This window comes from Hibiscus syriacus, unplaced genomic scaffold (genome assembly GCF_006381635.1).
Source record: "Hibiscus syriacus cultivar Baekdansim isolate YM2019G1 unplaced genomic scaffold, ASM638163v2 tig00111834_pilon, whole genome shotgun sequence".
Classification (NCBI taxonomy): Eukaryota; Viridiplantae; Streptophyta; class Magnoliopsida; order Malvales; family Malvaceae; genus Hibiscus; species Hibiscus syriacus.
The window spans coordinates 902,785-921,473 of record NW_024063192.1 but is presented as its reverse complement, the minus strand read 5'-3'; the positions used below and the strand labels follow the sequence as shown (position 1 = coordinate 921,473).

At 37.3% G+C, this 18,689-nt stretch overlaps 1 protein-coding gene across 1 annotated transcript; it reads right to left on the bottom strand.

Moving 5' to 3' along the window:
• Positions 1 to 5,929: 5,929 nt before the first annotated feature.
• Positions 5,930 to 14,421, bottom strand: LOC120171556 (UPF0496 protein At4g34320-like). Its single transcript, XM_039179239.1, has 2 exons — positions 14,193 to 14,421; positions 5,930 to 6,957 (listed from the first exon to the last, which is right to left on the bottom strand). Exons 1-2 carry the CDS (start codon positions 14,419 to 14,421, stop codon positions 5,969 to 5,971), a joined length of 1,218 nt encoding a protein of 405 aa, XP_039035170.1. The 3' UTR covers positions 5,930 to 5,968.
• Between the last annotated feature and the right edge of the window lie 4,268 nt (positions 14,422 to 18,689).

Below are 18,689 nucleotides of genomic sequence, written 5' to 3'. Positions count from 1 at the left end.
ATTTTCTGAAGTAGAATCTTTCCTTCTTCAAAGAGCTCCCGCACAAAGTGATACCTCACGTCGATATGCTTAGTCCTTGAATGATAGACTTGATTTTTCGCTAAATGAATAGCGCTCTGACTGTCACAATAGAGACTAATGTGACTTTGAACAACTCCCAAGTCTTCCATCAACCCGTTAAGCCAAATTGCTTCCTTTACAGCCCTCTGAAACTGCCATGTATTCTGCCTCTGTAGTAGACAAGGCCACCGTAGATTGCAATGTAGACTTCCAACTTACTGGGGCTTTAGCAAGAGTAAACAAATACCAGTCATTGATCGACGCTTATCCAAATCACCAACATAATCGGAATCAGCATATCCAACCACACACTGACAAAGTGTTTCATCATGTTCAAAAACTAAACCAACATCCACTGTTTGTTGGAGATACCGTAGAATCCATTTCACAGCTTGCCAATGACCTTCTTCAGGATCATGCATGTACCTGCTCACAACTCCAACTGCTTGTGAAATGTCAGGACGCGTACACACCATTGCATACATCAAGCTCCCAACTGCATTAGCATATGGAAATTTTGCCATATATACTCGTTCTTCGTTAGTTTTAGGAGATAATTGAGAACTAAGTTTCAAATGAGAAGCCAATAGGATACTTACATGTTTGGTATTTTCATTCATGCCCAAACATTGTAATACCTTTCTCAGATACTGCTTCTGTATTAAACAAAGCTTCCCTCTCTGTCTATCTCTGCTTATCTCCATACCAAGAATCTTCTTGGCCTCACCTACATCTTTCATCTCAAACTCTTGATTTAATTGAGCCTTTAATTTGTCTATCTCCTTTTGACTCTTCGAAGTGATCAACATATCGTCAACGTACAAGAGAAGATAAATGAAAGATCCATCTTTGAGCTTTTGCAAATACACACAATGATCATATTTGCTTCTAGTATACTTTTGCCTCCTCATAAAGCTATCAAATCGCTTGTACCACTGCCTCGGAGATTGCTTCAATCCATATAGTGATTTGTTCACCTTACAAACCCATTTCTCACAACCACCATCTTTGTATCCTTCTGGCTGAGTCATATAGATATCCTCATCTAAATCACCGTGCAAGAAAGCCGTCTTTACATCAAGTTCAGCTAGCTCCAAATTCAACTGTGCTATCAAGGCCAACAATATTCTAATGGAGGAATGCTTCACAACAGGGGAAAATATTTCATTATAGTCGATTCCCTCATTTTGAGCGTAACCTTTATCTACTAACCGTGTCTTGTAGCGAACATCTTTCTTGCTATGAGATCCATCTTTCTTTACAAATACCCACTTGCATCCAATGGCTCTTTTACCTTTCGGTAATTGTGTCAGTTTCCAAGTGTTGTTCTTTTGGAGAGATTGAATTTCTTTATCCATGGCACTTTTCCACTTATCACTTTCCAAGATTTGTATTGCTTCTTGGTAAGTGATAGGGATATCATCATCAACAACTGTAAGAGAATAGGCCACCATATCAACAAATCGAGCAGGTCTACGAATTTCTCTCCTTGGCCTTGTAACTGCAAGTGGTTTTGGTGTCTCCAATGGTTCTTGGGTTTGAACCTCTTCATCTTCTGATTCTTCTATTAAAGTTGAAGAATCAGCTGCATCAACTTCTGGGATCATCGTCTGCTGAAACTCCACCTGTTTTGTAGTATGCTCAGCTTCACTTGTTACCTTCTTTACTAGGGCAGATTCATCAAAGGTAACATCTCTGCTACAAATTATCTTCTTGGTGTCTAAACACCAAAGGCGGAATCCCTTCACTCAATGGGTGATTCCCATAAAGAGAGCCTTCTTTGCTCTCGGATCAAGCTTGGATTCCTTCACATGATAATAAGCAGTGGATCCAAATACATGTAAGGAATCATAATCAGTAGCAGGTTTTCCAGACCATACCTCCAATGGTGTTTTTCCTCCTATCGCTGATGACGACAGACGATTGATGAGATGGCCAGCATATGTCACAGCCTCAGCCCAAAATCCCTTGCCTAACCCAGTATTAGACAACATACATCAAACTTTCTCCAATAGTATTCGATTCATACGCTCTACCACACCATTCTGTTGTGGTGTATGCCTAACAGTGAAGTGTCGAGCAATACTATACTTATGGCAAACGTCAAAGAATGGGTCACTTTTATATTCCCCTCCATTGTCCGTCCTAAGACGTTTGATCTTGCTACCAGTCTAGTTCTCGATCATATTTTTCCATTTCAAGAAAATTTGAAGCACTTCATCTTTAGACTTCATCGGATACACCCAAACTCTTCTAGAAAAGTCATCTACAAAAGTTACAAAATAATGGTTTCCTCCCAAAGACGATGTCTTTGAAGGACCCCATACATCTGAGTGAATATAATCTACAATACCTTTTATATTATGTATAGTGGTGCCAAACTTCACTTTCTTCTGCTTTCCCAAAACACAATGCTCGCAAAAGTTCAATTTGCAAGCCTTTGCACCTTTCAACAATCATTTTTTTGCCAGAATTTGCAAGGATTTCTCTCCAGCGTGTCCCAACCGCATATGCCACAACTGGGTTGCGTCCAAATCATCACCTCCGGAAGCTGCTGCAACTGCTCCAATAATTGTACTACCTTGGTAGTAATACAAATTATTTTTCCTGATGCCCTTCATAATCACAAGTGTGCCATATGTGACTTTTAAAACTCCATCTCTCATAGTGACTACTGCCTTTGGATTCCAAGGCTCCCAACGAGATGAGATTTTTCTTCAAACTGGGCACGTATCGGACATCCGTCAGAACCCTGGTTGATCCATCTTGATTCTTCAATCGAATTGAACATATCCCAACAGTTTTACAAGCATTGTCATTGCCCATTTAAACAACTCCTGCATTTAGTTCCACTAAATCGGAGAACCACTCCCGATTAGGGGACATATAATAGATGCAACCCGAATCTAATATCCACTCATCGGAATAGAATGTTGTTGATGAAGCAACCAATGATATGTCAGAGTCATGTGCATCATGCTCTGCAACACATGTATCTGGAGCATATTTTCCTTTCTTCTTCAGCTTCGGACAATCTTTCTTCCAATGGCCTTTCTCATGACAAAAGGCACATTCATCTTTTCCCAGTCTCGACTTCGACTTTGATCTCCATCTCCACTTTGGCTTTTGATTTTTCGAGTGAACTCTTGCCACCATGGCCTCCGCTGCTTCGTACTTGCTCTCCTTCTTGGTTTTCTTCCTGAGTTCATAACTATACAAAGCAACAGTTACATCTTTAAGGGTAACATTATCCTTACCATGACGTAACGTTGTCTTAAGGTGCTCAAATTCATCTGGAAGAGATGACAAAAACATCAAAGCCAAATCTTCATCTTTGAAGGTTTCATCCATGCCCAATAAGTCTTCCACTAGCTCATTGAACGCAGTGATGTGTTCATTCATACTGGTGCCTGGTTGATAATCAAATCTGAACAATATTTTCTTCATGTGGAGACGATTCTGAGAGCTTTTCTTCAGGAATTTTTCCTCCAAAGCTTTCCACATCTTACTTGCAGAAGTCTCGTTCTTGTAGCCATACTTCTGCTCCCTGGAAAGACAAGATCAAATCGTGCTGCACGCCAAACGATTGATTGTTCCCCATTCTTTCTCCTCCATATATTCAGGTTTTTCTTCCTCAATGGCGATGTCTAGACCTTGTTGGAATAAAGCATCTAACACCTCGCCTTGCCACATGCCAAAATGACCGGATCCATCGAAACAACTCCACCGAAAAATTTGCATTTGACATCACCCTCCTCACCGGTCCAGATGAAGAGCTTGATGTCTCAACTGATTCGTATTTTGGCATTTTAATTCTAACGAATAATATTAAATATCATGAACTGTATCTTTTCAGCAACGGAACCACCAGGATAACCTCAACCGAAGCTCTGATACCAATTGTTGGGGAAAACGGGTTATTTCCCACACGAACGTAGTTTTAAAATTGACGTAAAATGTCAAGATTAAAACCACCAAAGGTTCCACAGCGAATAAACCTGTCAAACTATTGAATATTGAAACACAATGGAAAAGAACCGAATAAAAACAATAAAGGAAAAAACACACCAAATTTACGAGTTTCGATGAGAATGTCGTCTACTCCTCGGGCACCACATCGGATGATAACTTCACTATATCGCCAATATTACAACAAATGGAATTCTTTAGAATTCCCAAAGTGGGAGAATAAAGAATACAAGAGGAAGAGAGAACTTGTTTTTGGGATGATTTCTAATGGAAATACTTAGGCCTATTTATAGTTGAGTTTTAAGAACAATATGTTTAAAGTTTGGCCACCTACCAAAGAATTTTTCAATGTGTACAAGTTATCCACCAAATATGAAATTCATATGTTCAAAGTTTGGCCACCAACCAAGATGAAATTTCCAACTTATCAACTTAATTTCTAGACAAATCTAACAAGTTCGACAAAACAGCCAAAACTCTTTTGGGCAACTTTGTAATAACCCTCCAAGCTTTGCCACCAGTCTTGGGCTTCGTTTTGTCTTCTTCATTGCTCAGTTCCGGAGGAGAATCCGACAACATAATCTTCTTGGATGCATTGTTGTTCTTCCCACCTGGAGTGGTTTTCACTTTGCAAATTATGGTGACTGTGAGTGGTCTCCTGTTGAAGGAAACATTGGGTCGAGGATTAAAGGTAGAATAGAGAAGATAAGGTTTAAAGAGATGGGTTTTGGGTACAAAGAGTATTGGGGTTTTTGATGGGTTTAACAGAGTTTCCATTGAAGAACTTTTGGGAACGATAGTGTCTGTTTTTTTATAGGATGTGTTAGTTAAAATATGTTTTTTCCTTTTGGTCGTGTAATAACGATCGTCGCTGCTTGCTTATCCTAAGCGGTATGTTTTATAATTTTGGGTAAAGTACAAAACTAGTCACCCAACTATAGGATGTTTATTTCTTTAGTTCTCCGACTATCAAAAGCTACAAAATAATTCAACACTATAGGACGTTGCTTTGTTGAATCCCTCGATTATTAAAAGATATAAAATGGTCACTTGATTATTTATATTTTTTAAACTCGTCATTTTTCGTTAAAAATGTATGGTTGTATAAACTAGATCTTAACCTGTTGATTTGGATATGATAAAATTTGATCCCATAACCATTTGAGTTGTATAGTCGCTTGAAATTCTGGGATCAGATTTTATCATATCCCAATCAGCAGGTTAACGTTCAGCTCAGACAATCATACATTTTTAACGGAAAATGAAAAATTTGAAATATGAATAATTTAGTGACGATTTTATAATTTTTAACAATCGAGGATTCAACAAAGCACCGCCCCATAGTTGGTGGACTATTTTGTAATTGTTAATAGTCGAAAAACTCAACAAAGCAACATACTATAGTCGATGACCATTTGTGTTTTACTCTATTGAAATATGTACAATAACATATTAAAACCTCAATATTTATTCTTTTTTTAATTTAGCCCTAATGAAGAGCTAAATTTAGTCTTTAAACTATCAAAAGAAAATAAATTTAACAATCAAAAGTGATAGAATGATTATTTTAAATAAAAATACTTATTAAAACGATAATTTTTTAATGGTATTTACCCGATAATTTGTATATTATCTATGTGTACTCTATTAGACAAATTATCGGAAACATATTCCCGATTGTGTAGCAAAACCAATAATAAAAGTGTGAAGCTATAATAATTATATGGAAGAAAAGAACAATTCCTAAATAAATAAGAAAACATCATATATGACCAAAATAAAATTGTTGTCTTAAAGAAAACATTAACCTAAAACAAACACGTATGAGACCAGAAACGTTGGAAATCAATCAGTAAAATCGTTTTCATTATCGTCATCGTTGGCGTTCGTCATTTTTTGACAACCTTATCGGCATCGAAATGAAGGGTTGAGTGAAATTTTATGAGTTGTTGGGACGTTTTATGATCCTTTGAAGTACCACAGTCCTCGCTCTCCTAATGTCTCGGCTACAAATATCAGCTTGTTGCCCCAAATCCTCCACGTTCTTCATAAAATTCTCCAGTTTCTTCTTGATTTCGTCCACCCCGATTTTAACAGTTTCTTCTTGTATCGCGAAATCCGCGATTTTCAACATAGATTCGATCTCGATCTCGAGCCGATCGACGAGAACCCTAATGTTATCCAAGTCTTTAATGGCCACATAAGTTCCTACTTGCATCGAGCTAATCACATCTCTTTGTCCTTTCAAAGCATTTTCGTAGTTTTTCCATAGGGAATCGATCCATTTCCCCATCGAACCTAACGGGATCGAGGTTGCAGCTGCCATAATAGCTGCAACCGGTGGAGCAGCAATGGCTGCAGCCACGATCGAACAGATCAAAACCACGGCGAATGTGGCGACAAATATCAAACTAGATACCTTCCTCCATGCATGAATGTACTTAAGCTTCTTATTGAGCTTGTTCTTCCGAAGCTGTAATTTCTCAAACATTGTTATTTGTTGTCCATAAACGGATTGAAATACTCGAAAGAATTCCTCGGTGAACGGATCACCGGTCGCCTTGAAATTCTTTAACTCTTCCAATGTCCTAGCGTACTTAACTTCATCGTCACGACAGCCAGTTTCGTTTTCCTCGTAGAATTGTTGCAATGCGACGAGGATAAGCAACCGGCTATCGCGAGCGCGTTTTAAACACTTCTCCAACGACGAACAAAAATCGAGTGTCTTCAAGCTGTTCTCAAAGTATTCCTCGACAAGCTCGAACAATCCGAGGCTCTTCCATATGTCTTTCTTGCATTCCAAGATAACTCGGATGACCTCTTGGTTCATTTCCAAAAGGCATTCGGTCACCTCTAGATGCGAATCGAACGAAAGTGATCGGATCTCGTCGCTGACTGCGAGTACGTCGATGACATGATCCGTTCGAGCTCGGACGTTCGTGGTGTTATGTATGGCTCATAAAAAGTCTCGTTGTGGGGTTACGAATTATGTGGGTTGGGGGTGCGGGGGCGTAGCCCCCGCGGTACGGTACAGGGTTAATTTTGTAATTATGTACCAGGGTTTTCTATTATAAATAGAGATGTAACCTAGACCTAAATATCATTGAATAAAATTCTAGCGCCGCCTAGGCACCGAGGACGTAAGCACATTGCCGAACCTCGTAAAATTCTCGTGTTCTTTCGTTTTCTTTACCCGTTTTCGTCAACAATTGGTATCAGAGGTCAGGAGCAAAATTCGAAGTCGCGAAATTCGATGGTCAGGGTAACTTCGGATTATGGCAAACGAGGGTGAAGGATCTATTGGCGCAGCAAGGGATCTTGAAGGCTTTGCGACCTACAAAGCCGGCGTCGATGGATGAGGAAGATTGGGAAGAATTGCAGCAGCGAGCGGCAGGAACCATACGATTATGCTTGGCGGACGAGGTCATGTATCACGTCATGCATCTATCGTCTCCAGACGAAATTTGGAGGAAGTTGGAAAGTCAGTTTATGTCCAAATCCTTAACGACAAAACTGTATCTGAAGCAGCGGCTGTATGGGCTGAAGATGCAGGACGATCACGATTTGGCGCAACACGTGAATGTCTTCAATCAAATCGTTTCTGATCTGGCTCGGCTTGATGTGAAAATTGAGGATGAAGACAGAGCGATGATTCTGTTGTGTTCGTTGCCTTCCTCTTACGAACACATGGTGACTACTCTTACATATGGGAAAGAGACTATCAACGTTGAGGAGATTACTGCAGCCTTGTTGGCTCACAACCAGCGGAAGCAGAATGCAGGGGAAAGCTCTCAAGCCGATAGCTTATATGTCAAGGGTAATCGAGATCGTGGACGGAAGCCAGAGAAGGCAGGGTCCGGGAAGCGGAATTCCAGATCCAAATCCAGGGATAAGAAGACGATTCACTGTTACAAGTGCAAGGAGGCGGGACATATGAAGCGAGACTGTCCGAAGTTGAAAAAGCAGACGGATGAGAAGCGTGATGGCTCATCCAAGTCTGTGAACGTGTTCGAGGATGATACTTCTGATTGCAGTGAGGGTGATATGCTTTCTATTTCAACGACACAATTGACGGATGCTTGGATTCTTGATTCTGGATGTTCTTATCACATCACGCCAAATAGGGAATGGTTTTCGACATACAGGCCGGTTAATTCTGGTTCGGTTTATTTGGGTGATGATCGATGTTGCAATATTGTTGGTATTGGTGATGTCAGAATTAAGATGCACGATGGCTCCGTTCGGACGTTGAGTGGTGTTCGACATATCCCAGACTTGAAGAAGAATTTGATTTCCTTGGGCACTTTGCACAAGAATGGTTTTATCCCTAAGGCTGACGAGGATAGGGAAACCATTCGGATTGTTAAAGGAGCATTGACTGTGATGAAAGGCAAGATGACTGCAGGGAATATCTACAGATTGTTAGGGAGTACCGTTGCAGGTGGAGTTCACTCTGTTGAGTCCTGTGATGATACGACAAAATTGTGGCATATGCGTCTTGCTCATCTTAGTGAACGTGGTATGGCAGAATTACACAAGAGAAACTTGTTGCATGGTGTCAAAAGCTGTAAGCTCGATTTTTGCAAGTATTGTGTTCTTGGTAAACAGACTAAAGTCCGTTTCAAGACTGCGAAGCACACAACTCAAGGGATTCTTGATTATGTGCATTCTGATGTATGGGGGCCTTCCACGACATCGTCTTTGGGTGGATCTAGGTACTATGTTACTTTTATTGATGATTTTTCACGGAAAGTTTGGGTGTATTTTTTGAAACAGAAATCTGAAGTTTTTGAGAAGTTCAAGCTGTGGAAAGCTGAGGTAGAAAACCAAACAGGACGAAAAATCAAGTGTTTGCGGTCTGACAATGGTATGGAGTACACAGATTCACAGTTCCTACAATTCTGTAAGGAGCATGGGATTCAGAGGCATTTTACAGTGCGCAAGACACCACAACAGAATGGTGTTGCGGAACGAATGAACAGGTCGTTGAATGAAATAGCCAGATGTTTGCGGTTGAATGCGGGGCTTCCCAAACACTTCTGGGCTGAGGCTGTTAACATGGCGTGTTACCTTATCAACAGATCGCCAAGGGCATCGCTGGCTGGGAAAGTTGCAGAAGAGGTATGGACTGGTCATGATGTTAGTTTTGATAACTTACGGATTTTTGGTTGTCCTGCTTATGTGCATGTACCTGCTGATGAGAGATCCAAACTTGATGCAAAATCGAAGGAGTGCATTTTTCTGGGTTACAAGAAAGGTGTCAAAGGATTCAAGTTCTGGGATCCAGTTGCGAAGAAAGTTGTGATTAGTAGAGATGTCGTTTTTGATGAACAGTCTATGTTGCAGCAGAAGCAAGACACGACAGTGGTAGATTTCGAGCAGTTTCCAGTTGAGAAACCAGAAACTTCTCAACCGACTTCTGGTGGTTCCACTACGGATGATTTGCAGGATTATAGTCTCGCCAGAGACAGGGTGAGACGGACGAATATAAAGCCTCCGAACAGATTGGGTTTTGAAGACTTGGTATCTTTTGCACTTACTGTTAGCAGTGATGATCCAGTTACTTTTCATGATGCCGTTACTAGTCAGGAAAACGACAAGTGGATGGCAGCCATGGTTGAGGAGATGGAGTCTTTGAATCACAATCGCACATGGGAGTTAGTTCCCCTTCCTGAGGGTAAGAAGCCGATTGGTTGCAAATGGGTGTATAAGAAGAAACCAGCAGTAACAGAAAAAGGGGGAGAAGTTCAAGGCTCGTTTGGTAGCGAAGGGTTTTTCACAGCAGAAAGGAGTTGATTATGATGAAATCTTTTCTCCTGTGGTCAGGCACACTTCAATCCGAGCAGTACTTGCATTGGTGGCTAGTTGGGATTTGCATTTAGAGCAGATGGATGTTAAAACTGCTTTTTTGCATGGTGATTTAGAGGAGCAGATCTACATGCGGCAACTTGAAGGTTTCACTCAACCTGGAAACGAGCATTTAGTTTGCAGATTGAATAAATCTTTGTACGGGTTAAAACAGTCTCCGAGACAGTGGTATAAACGGTTTGACTCCTATATGATCAAGATTGGCTACAACCGATGTGAGTATGATTGTTGTGTCTATGTTAAGAGCCTTGATGATGGTTCTTTTATTTTTCTATTACTGTATGTTGATGATATGTTGATTGCTGCGAAGAACATAGATGATGTTATCGGTTTGAAAACTTTATTGAGTCAGGAATTTGATATGAAAGATTTAGGTGCTGCAAAGAAAATTCTTGGAATGGAAATTTACAGGGACAGAGACTCAAGGAAACTGCGGCTATCTCAACGGGGTTATGTTGAGAAAATGCTAGAAAGGTTTGCGATGAGCAGCGCGAAACCAGTTAGCACTCCATTGGCGAATCACTTTAAGCTCTCATCAGAACAGTGCCCTAAGACAGATAAGGAAGCTGAAAATATGGCAAAGGTTCTGTATTCTAATGCTGTTGGCTGCTTGATGTATGCGATGGTATGTACTCGTCCTGATTTAGCTCATGTTGTTAGTCAAGTTTGTAAGTACATGTCTAAACCTGGTAAGCAACATTGGGATGCAGTCAAGTGGATCTTTCGGTACTTAAAGGGTACTGTGGGACATGGAATTGTTTTTGGGAGTCAGCGGGATAATCCTTTGGTTGTAGGATATGTGGATTCAGATTATGCAGGTGACTTGGATAATAGAAGATCTACGACAGGGTATGTGTTTACTCTTGGTGGAGGGCCTATTTGCTGGAAGTCTACTGTTCAATCTGTCGTGGCACTATCTACAACTGAAGCTGAATACATGGCAGCGGCTGAAGCTGCAAAAGAAGCTTTATGGCTTACTGGTTTAGTGAAGGAGTTGGGTGTTCAACAAGGTGGAGTTCAGTTGCTTTGTGATAATCAAAGTGCTATTCACTTGGCTAAGAATCAGGTGTATCGTGCTAGAACTAAACATATTGATGTAAGGTTCCACAAGATCAGAGAGTTGGTTGCATCTGGAGAGGTTTTGTTTCAGAAAGTACATACTGATGAGAATGCCGCTGATATGTTCACCAAGCCAGTTACGACAGACAAGTTCAAGCATTGCTTGGACTTGTTGAATGTTTCGAGTTGTTAAAGAAGCAAGGTAACCCAACCCACATTAAAGTTTCCAAGGGGCATGATATTCGCCAAGGTGGAGATTTGTTATGTATGGCTCATAAAAAGTCTCGTTGTGGGGTTACGAATTATGTGGGTTGGGGGTGCGGGGGCTGCGCCCCCGCGGTACGGTACAGGGTTAATTTTGTAATTATGTATCAGGGTTTTCTATTATAAATAGAGATGTAACCTAGACCTAAATATCATTGAATAAAATTCTAGCGCCGCCTAGGCACCGAGGACGTAAGCACATTGCCGAACCTCGTAAAATTCTCGTGTTCTTTCGTTTTCTTTACCCGTTTTCGTCAACACGTGGCTCCGTGTCTAATCTGCCAGTAGCTTCATAGGAAGTTAATTCGGTCGTGCCATGCAAGCTACTGCTAACATTGATAGCCGATGAAGATGTTTCAATTGTCTTCTTGCTCGTATGATTTCCCATAGCTTTGTCGGGTCTTTTATGACAAAATAAACACTGCTTTAGCTTCTAGATCGGAACTAGGTCTCTACTTAACCAAACTAGACAAACCCAGAAAAAAAAACCAGAAACCCTAGAAACCCTAAACAGAAAACAAAGAAGATTTGTGTTGGAGAAGAAGAAAGCAATGAGTGATGGGAATATATGGTGAATGGATTGATGAATGAAGAATCTTAAACCATTTATAGGCAACTGAGAGAATAGCTTGCACGCATGAGAAAAACGAAAACTGGGGACATGGAAATCGCTAGAAGCAATGTTTTCTCTTTACAATTTTTCACGCGCAAAAGGTATAGTTCCCGAAGAAAATAAGAGAGCTTTGGCATGGTTAAAAGTCAATCTATGACGTGGTTTGTTGGATTTAAACTATGATTCGTGTTTTTATTTATGTTGTGTTTATCACGATAGTGAAATAACAAATGTTATTATATTAATTATAGGTATCATGATCATATAATATCATTATATAATGAATTCTAATTCGATAACGGACCGTTATTTATGTCCCTAATATCGGAGAAATCTTGAGAGTGCCGACTGACTAAAACTAAAACTAAACGTTATGTATGATTTTGAAAAAAAAAGAAAAGTTTAGGTACAGAAATGGACCAAAATTGATAATTTAAATACTAAATGTGTAGTTTACCCTAAAAATATTTATTTTTTAACACTAAATATATATGATTTATTGATTTTAGTTTAGGTAACAATATTTTTAATACATTTTATAAGAAGATATGAGATTTAATATGTTAAATGATTAATATTCTTTGATTTATGAATTTTTTAAATAATATATGTATTGCATATAAAAAAAGCCAAATATATATATATATATATAATATAAATATTTTTGTTTAGTGGTGCCAAATGATCCACATATCACATATGTTTAATAAAAACTCTATTGAGAATAACAAAAATGAAAAAGGTTCAATCGGAACATGAAAATAGGAGTGAATTTGTTATAATTATACTTCTAGATAAAGTAGATGAAATGTGGAGATTTTCGAACGAGGAAATATACCTAATGATTTTTTAAACTATATCAGCTGAGCATGCCATGTCATATTTCAAATTAACATCACATTATTTAACTAAATCCATATTTTGTTTGGGTATAACTATCGGTATTCAAACTATTGAATCTGGATCGTGTATTATATAAATTTATTATAAGGATGAATTTTTCAATTCATTTTGTTATGTTCATAACGTCAAGAGTCAAATTCTAAACCTTGTTTAAGAATTCTAATGTCTCGTCTCGTTAGACTTGTTGATTTTAAATTCAAGTTAATCACTTCTTGGATAAACTACGCATTCAATATCAAAATTATCGGTTTTGGTCCGTTTTAGTAGCTTAACTTTCAATCTTTTCAAAAATTAACGTTAAATTTTTAATGGGGTATTAAAATGAAACAAAAGCTAAAGTTTTTAATAGCGGCGTGCTAAAATGAAATAAAAACTAAACTTTAGGTACGGTTTTAAAAAAAACCTAAAAGTTCAGGTACTAAAACGGATCAAAACTGATAATTTAAGTACTAAACATGTAATTTACCTAACTTTTTCAACTATTACGTACTAATCATTTTATTGGTTCATCGAATCTATAGAGACTAAAAATGCTTTATCATTCTTTAATCTATGGTAGAAGTACAAAGCGAATATTGAATGGTGAGAAAGGTAAGGTTTTGGAAAAGTATCCACCCTATTGAGCCAAACCTGAAATTGCACATGCACATATGGGGTCCCCCCCCCCCTCCCCAAAGCTTAGGGTCGGTGCCCTATAAAGCTGGAGACACTCCAAAATAGTGGTGGCAAAGGACTACTCCTAGTCTCCTATCATGTCCATTGTTATCTTGGAACTTAATTTCGGGTCGGAAACAAGGGTCGAACAAATAGAAAAAACAAATATAAAACGATAAACTATATATGAAGTACCTAAACTATCAGTTTTTGTTTGTTTTAGTACCTAAACTTTTATTTTTTTTCAAAATCATACCTAACGTTAAATTTTTTTTTCATTTTAGTACCCGCCGTTAAAAACTTAACGTGTGATTTGCATGCGTGCCACATTCTTTATGGGTAAATTGCATCATTCATCACTCAACTATATTCTCACTCTTATTTTGGTTTCTAAAGTTTAGTTTTTTAAATTTAATTACTTAACTTTCTAATTACTCCTAATTTAATCACTCTAACTTTAAAATTTATTTTAATTTTTAATTTTATATTAATAAAATAATAAAAAAATATCATGTCACATAAATTATTGAAAAAATAAATTAGAGTGATTAAAATTATAGCAATTTGAAAGTTGAGTAGTTAAATTGAAAATTTTAAACTTTAATACCAAAATAGAAGTGCGAAGATAGTTGAGTGATGAATGATGTAATTTACCTATAAAAATGCATTGTCGTTAAGTTTTTAACGGCGAGATGCTAAAATGAAACAAAAACTAAATGTTGTATATGATTTTAAAAAATTAAAACTTTGAATAATAAATATGATCAAAATTGATAATTCAAGTAGTAAATGCATAATTTACCCTCTAGAAGTGAATCGAACGAAAGTGCTCGGATCTCGACGCCCGCGAGTACGTCGATGACATGATCCGTTCGAGCTCGGACGTTCGTGTCTAACGTTCGCAGCTCCGTGTATAATCTGCAAGTAGCTTCATAGGAAGTTAATTCGGTCGTGCCATGCAAGCTACTGCTAACATTGGTAGCCGATGACGATATTGTTTCAATTGTTTTCTTGCTCGTATGGTTTCCCATAGCTTTGTCGGGTCTTTTATGACAAAAAAAAACGCTGCTTTAACTTCTAGATCGGAACTAGGTCTCTACTTATCCAAACTAGACAAACCCAGAAGAAGAAGAAAAGGATTTTCGAACAGAATTTTCAACGTTTTTTCAGCGAAAAAAAAAACCAGAAAAGGAGAAAACCCTAGAAACCCTAAACAGAAAACAAAGAAGATTTGTGTTGGAGAAGAAGAAAGCAATGGGTGATGGGATTATATGGTGAATGGATTGATGAATGACGATTCTTAAACCGTTAAGAGGCAACTGAGAGAATAGCTTGCACGCATGAGAAAAACGAAAACTGGGGACATGGAAATCGCTAGAAGCAATGTTTTCTCTTTACAGTTTTTAACGCGCAAAAGGTATAGTTCCCGAAGAAAATAAGAGAGCTTTGGCATGGTTAAAAGTCAATCTATGGCGTGGTTTGTTGGATTTAAACTATGATTCGTGTTTTTATTTATGTTGTGTTTATCACGATAGTGAAATAACAAATGTTATTATATTAATTATAGGTATCATGATCATATAATATCATTATATAATGAATTCTAATTCGATAACGGACCGTTATTTATGTCCCTAATATCGGAGAAATCTTGCGAGTGCCGACTGACTGAATCTTGTGCTCCAAGCTTGAAGGTGACATTTCTCAGAATTTTGTTAACAGAAGGTGGTTAAACCTTTGATTTTTGGGGTCAAATTACCACTACTTACTTTTATTTGTCGCTTCACTTCCTTCTTTACCAAGAGACCTAAATTAATCTATTAGTAAATTTTAACTTAAGGGTTAAGTGCATAAATCATTCCGATTATAGGGTAATATTTTATTAAGTTCATCGGCTATTAAAAATTATAAAATAATCCTTTAACTATAGAGTGTTATTTTATTGAACTCTTCAGTTATTAAAAGTTATAAGAGTCTCCACATCTTTTGGGACATGCATTATAACACCACGTGTATTCTATATATAAATATGATATATCTAAAATCATTCTTATAAAAAAAACCAAGTTTTCTAACATATGAACCACAATTTTCTTCTCCATGGAAATTGCAATTGACAATTCATTCGTAGTGGAAGTTAAAGGTGTGTTGTCTAAGTTTGTCCGAATCGACGGTTGGACGAGTATGATTTTCTTTATTGTTGGTGACGGGTTGATGATGGATAAATGTCATCAACAACAATTAGGGTAAATTACGAATTTAATACCTAAACTATCAGTTTCAGTCTATTTTAATATCTAAATTTTTTATTTTTTTTCAAAATTATATCTAAAGTTTGATTTTTATTTCATTTTAGTACCCTCGTTTAAAACTTAATGCTAAATTTTTGGGAAAAATAAAAGTTTAGGTACTAAAACGAGCCAAAAATGATAGTTTAGATACTAAATTCATTAAGTTTTTAACGTCAAGGTATTAAAATGAAACTAAAACAAAATGTTATGTATGATTTTGAAAAAAATAAAAGTTTAGGTACAAAAATGGACCAAAATTGATAATTTAAATACTAAATGTGTAGTTTACCCTAAAAAATATTTACCTTTTAACACTAAATATATATGATTTATTGATTTTAGTTTAGGTAACAATATTTTTAATACATTGTATAAGTATATATGAGATTTAATATGTTTAAATGATTAATATTCTTTGATTTATGGATTTTTTAAATAATATATGTATTGCATATAAAAAAGCCAAATATATATATATATATATATATAATATAAATATTTTTGTTTAGTGGTGCCAAATGATCCACATATCACATATGTTTAATAAAACCTCTATTGAGAATAACAAAAATGAAAAAGGTTCAATCGGAACATGAAAATAAGAGTGAATTTGTTATAATTATTCTTCTAGATAAAGTAGATGAAGTGTGGAGATTTTCGAACGAGGAAATATACCTAATGATTTTTTAAACTATATCAGCTGAGCATGCCATGTCATATTAATGAGTGTTCAGAATCGTTAATCTTTGTTCGTTATTTCTTCGATTTTGTGGAGTTATTGTTGCTGATTTAGTTGTGTTATGTATATTTTCGTGCAGGTCCTTACTTTCCAGAATTAGTGATAAAACGGGCGAATTCTGCATTTTTTTATTATTTGGTCACGGCTGGAGACATGGGCACTACGCGATTTGACATGACAGTTTCTAGAAGGTCCAGTCAGCGGCGGTTTCTAGAAGACTTCATCTGCACGCCTTCTGGAAGATTAACGAGTAGAATGGCATTAGGAGACTAGTTTAAGTTTGAATTTAAATTTTAAAAAAAATTATCTTTTGTATTATTTAATTATTTTCTTTGTTTATCCTTTAGACTTTGAGAGGCTATAAATACCCACTTGGGATAAGCCTAAACTCATTATTCAGAATACATTCTTCTTTTCTCTCTAGTTTTTATAAAAGTTTTGTCTTTTTCCTTTTCAAGTTCTTTTATTTTTCTTTATTTTCAAACTTGTTTTTAATATGCTAAGTATGACTTTTGTCATGCTTAGCTAAACTTTTCATAAGCCGAGAGCTGTCGCGATGACTCAATTCCGACGGGAGAATTGAAACAGGTCCCTAATATCTTCGGAAATCTCTCTCAATCTCTGTGCTTATTCTTTTTCAAAATCAAAACAGTTTTTAAAATCAAAGATTGGCTTTGGTCAAGAGGTTGTTGCGATTAAATGTGTGGGAGGAAGATTTGACTTATAGAAAGCAATTCGACTTCCTGGGAACACACTTGGCGATATATCTTTGCCAAGAGGGATTTGAGATCGGAATTGACGGTTATAGAAGCAACAATCCGAGTCGGTCGCTACGAACTTAAACAATAATTGGTCTACGACAATAGATGTTGATAGAATCAATTCCCGAAGCCGGAATCAAAGATTGTCTTGGGTATTCGGTATACAAGATAGAGTCACGGAGATAGCCTTCGTAGAAAAAGTAACCGACGTGAATCCCGAAGAGAAAATCTTATTCGATGATCTAAAGGAAATTGAGTCAAAGCAAGGCTTGAGGTTATTTTTACCGTATTTATTTACAACCTTTATTCTCTTATTTTTTTACTTTAATTGATTTTATTTATTTAATCATTTTTATTACTACTTAAATCTCATTCTACCAAACCCCCCCCATTTTACTATCTTTCACGTCTGACATAGACCAATCAAACATAAATTAAGAATTTTCCAAGTCCCTGTGGATTCGACCTACTTCTAACGCTACGAATTTTCCTTTATTTATTATCCGAGAAGAAGGAAAATATTTTGACATCGAAACGACAGTTGTCAAATTGGCGCCTTTGCCGGGGACTTCGCCAAAGTTACTAATTTTTGTTTGTTTCTGATTTATGACCAAGACTAATCCGGGCACATTAGTGGAGTACAACCCGGAGATTGAAGCTAAAGCTAGGAGACTCCACGCACAGACACTTCCGGAAAGAATGAGACAACAAACGAATCCAGAAGAAGAATCAAATTCAGTTAATACAATTCCGATGGCCGAACCTACTATTCGGGAGTTAGCCGCGGCACCCACTGAACAAGGACCTATGTGCATTGATTTTCCCCAAGGCGAAACTCCATACCAGTTGAAAACCGACCTTATTCATCTCCTCCCTACATTCCGTGGATTGCCAAACGAGGATCCACACAAACATCTCAAGGAATTTCACATGGTATGCTCCAGCATGACACCACAGGGAGTAACCGATGACCAAATCAAACTTAGAGCTTTTCCTTTTTCCTTAGCTGGTTCGGCTAAGGAATGGTTATTTTATAGTCCTCCTAATTCTATTATTACATGAGCTCAAATGACTCGTCTTTTTCTTGACAGGTTTCTCTCTGCGGCAAAAGTAAGTGAACTACGAAGAAGAATACTCAGAATCAAACAGCTTGATGGAGAGTCACTTTACGACTACTGGGAGCGGTTTAAGAAGTTATGTTCTAGTTGCCCGCAACATTGGTTAACCGAACAAACACTCCTTTAATACTTTTACGAAGGACTATCTCCACTGGAAATGAAGATGATCGATGCAGCCAGCGGTGGAGCCTTGGTGAATATGACTCCTACAGAAGCTAGGGACTTAATATCTACGATGGCCACAAATTCCCAACAATTTCGCACAAACAATGAACCTTCTCGAAGGGTTCATGAGATAAGTTCATCTTATTTAGAAAATAAAATTGACAAGTTAACTGAAGTCGTAAACTCTCTTGTTGCAAGAAAGACATGACAAAACCGATTATGTGG

Excerpts from the sequence above, each read along its gene's own strand:
- LOC120171556 (XM_039179239.1), bottom strand. The coding sequence starts at position 14,421 with ATGGGAAACCATACGAGCAAGAAAACAATTGAAACAATATCGTCATCG. Across the intron at positions 6,958-14,192 it reads GTTCGATTCACTTCTAGAGG|CTCGAACGGATCATGTCATC; the intron begins GTAAATTATGCA and ends CGAACGTCCGAG.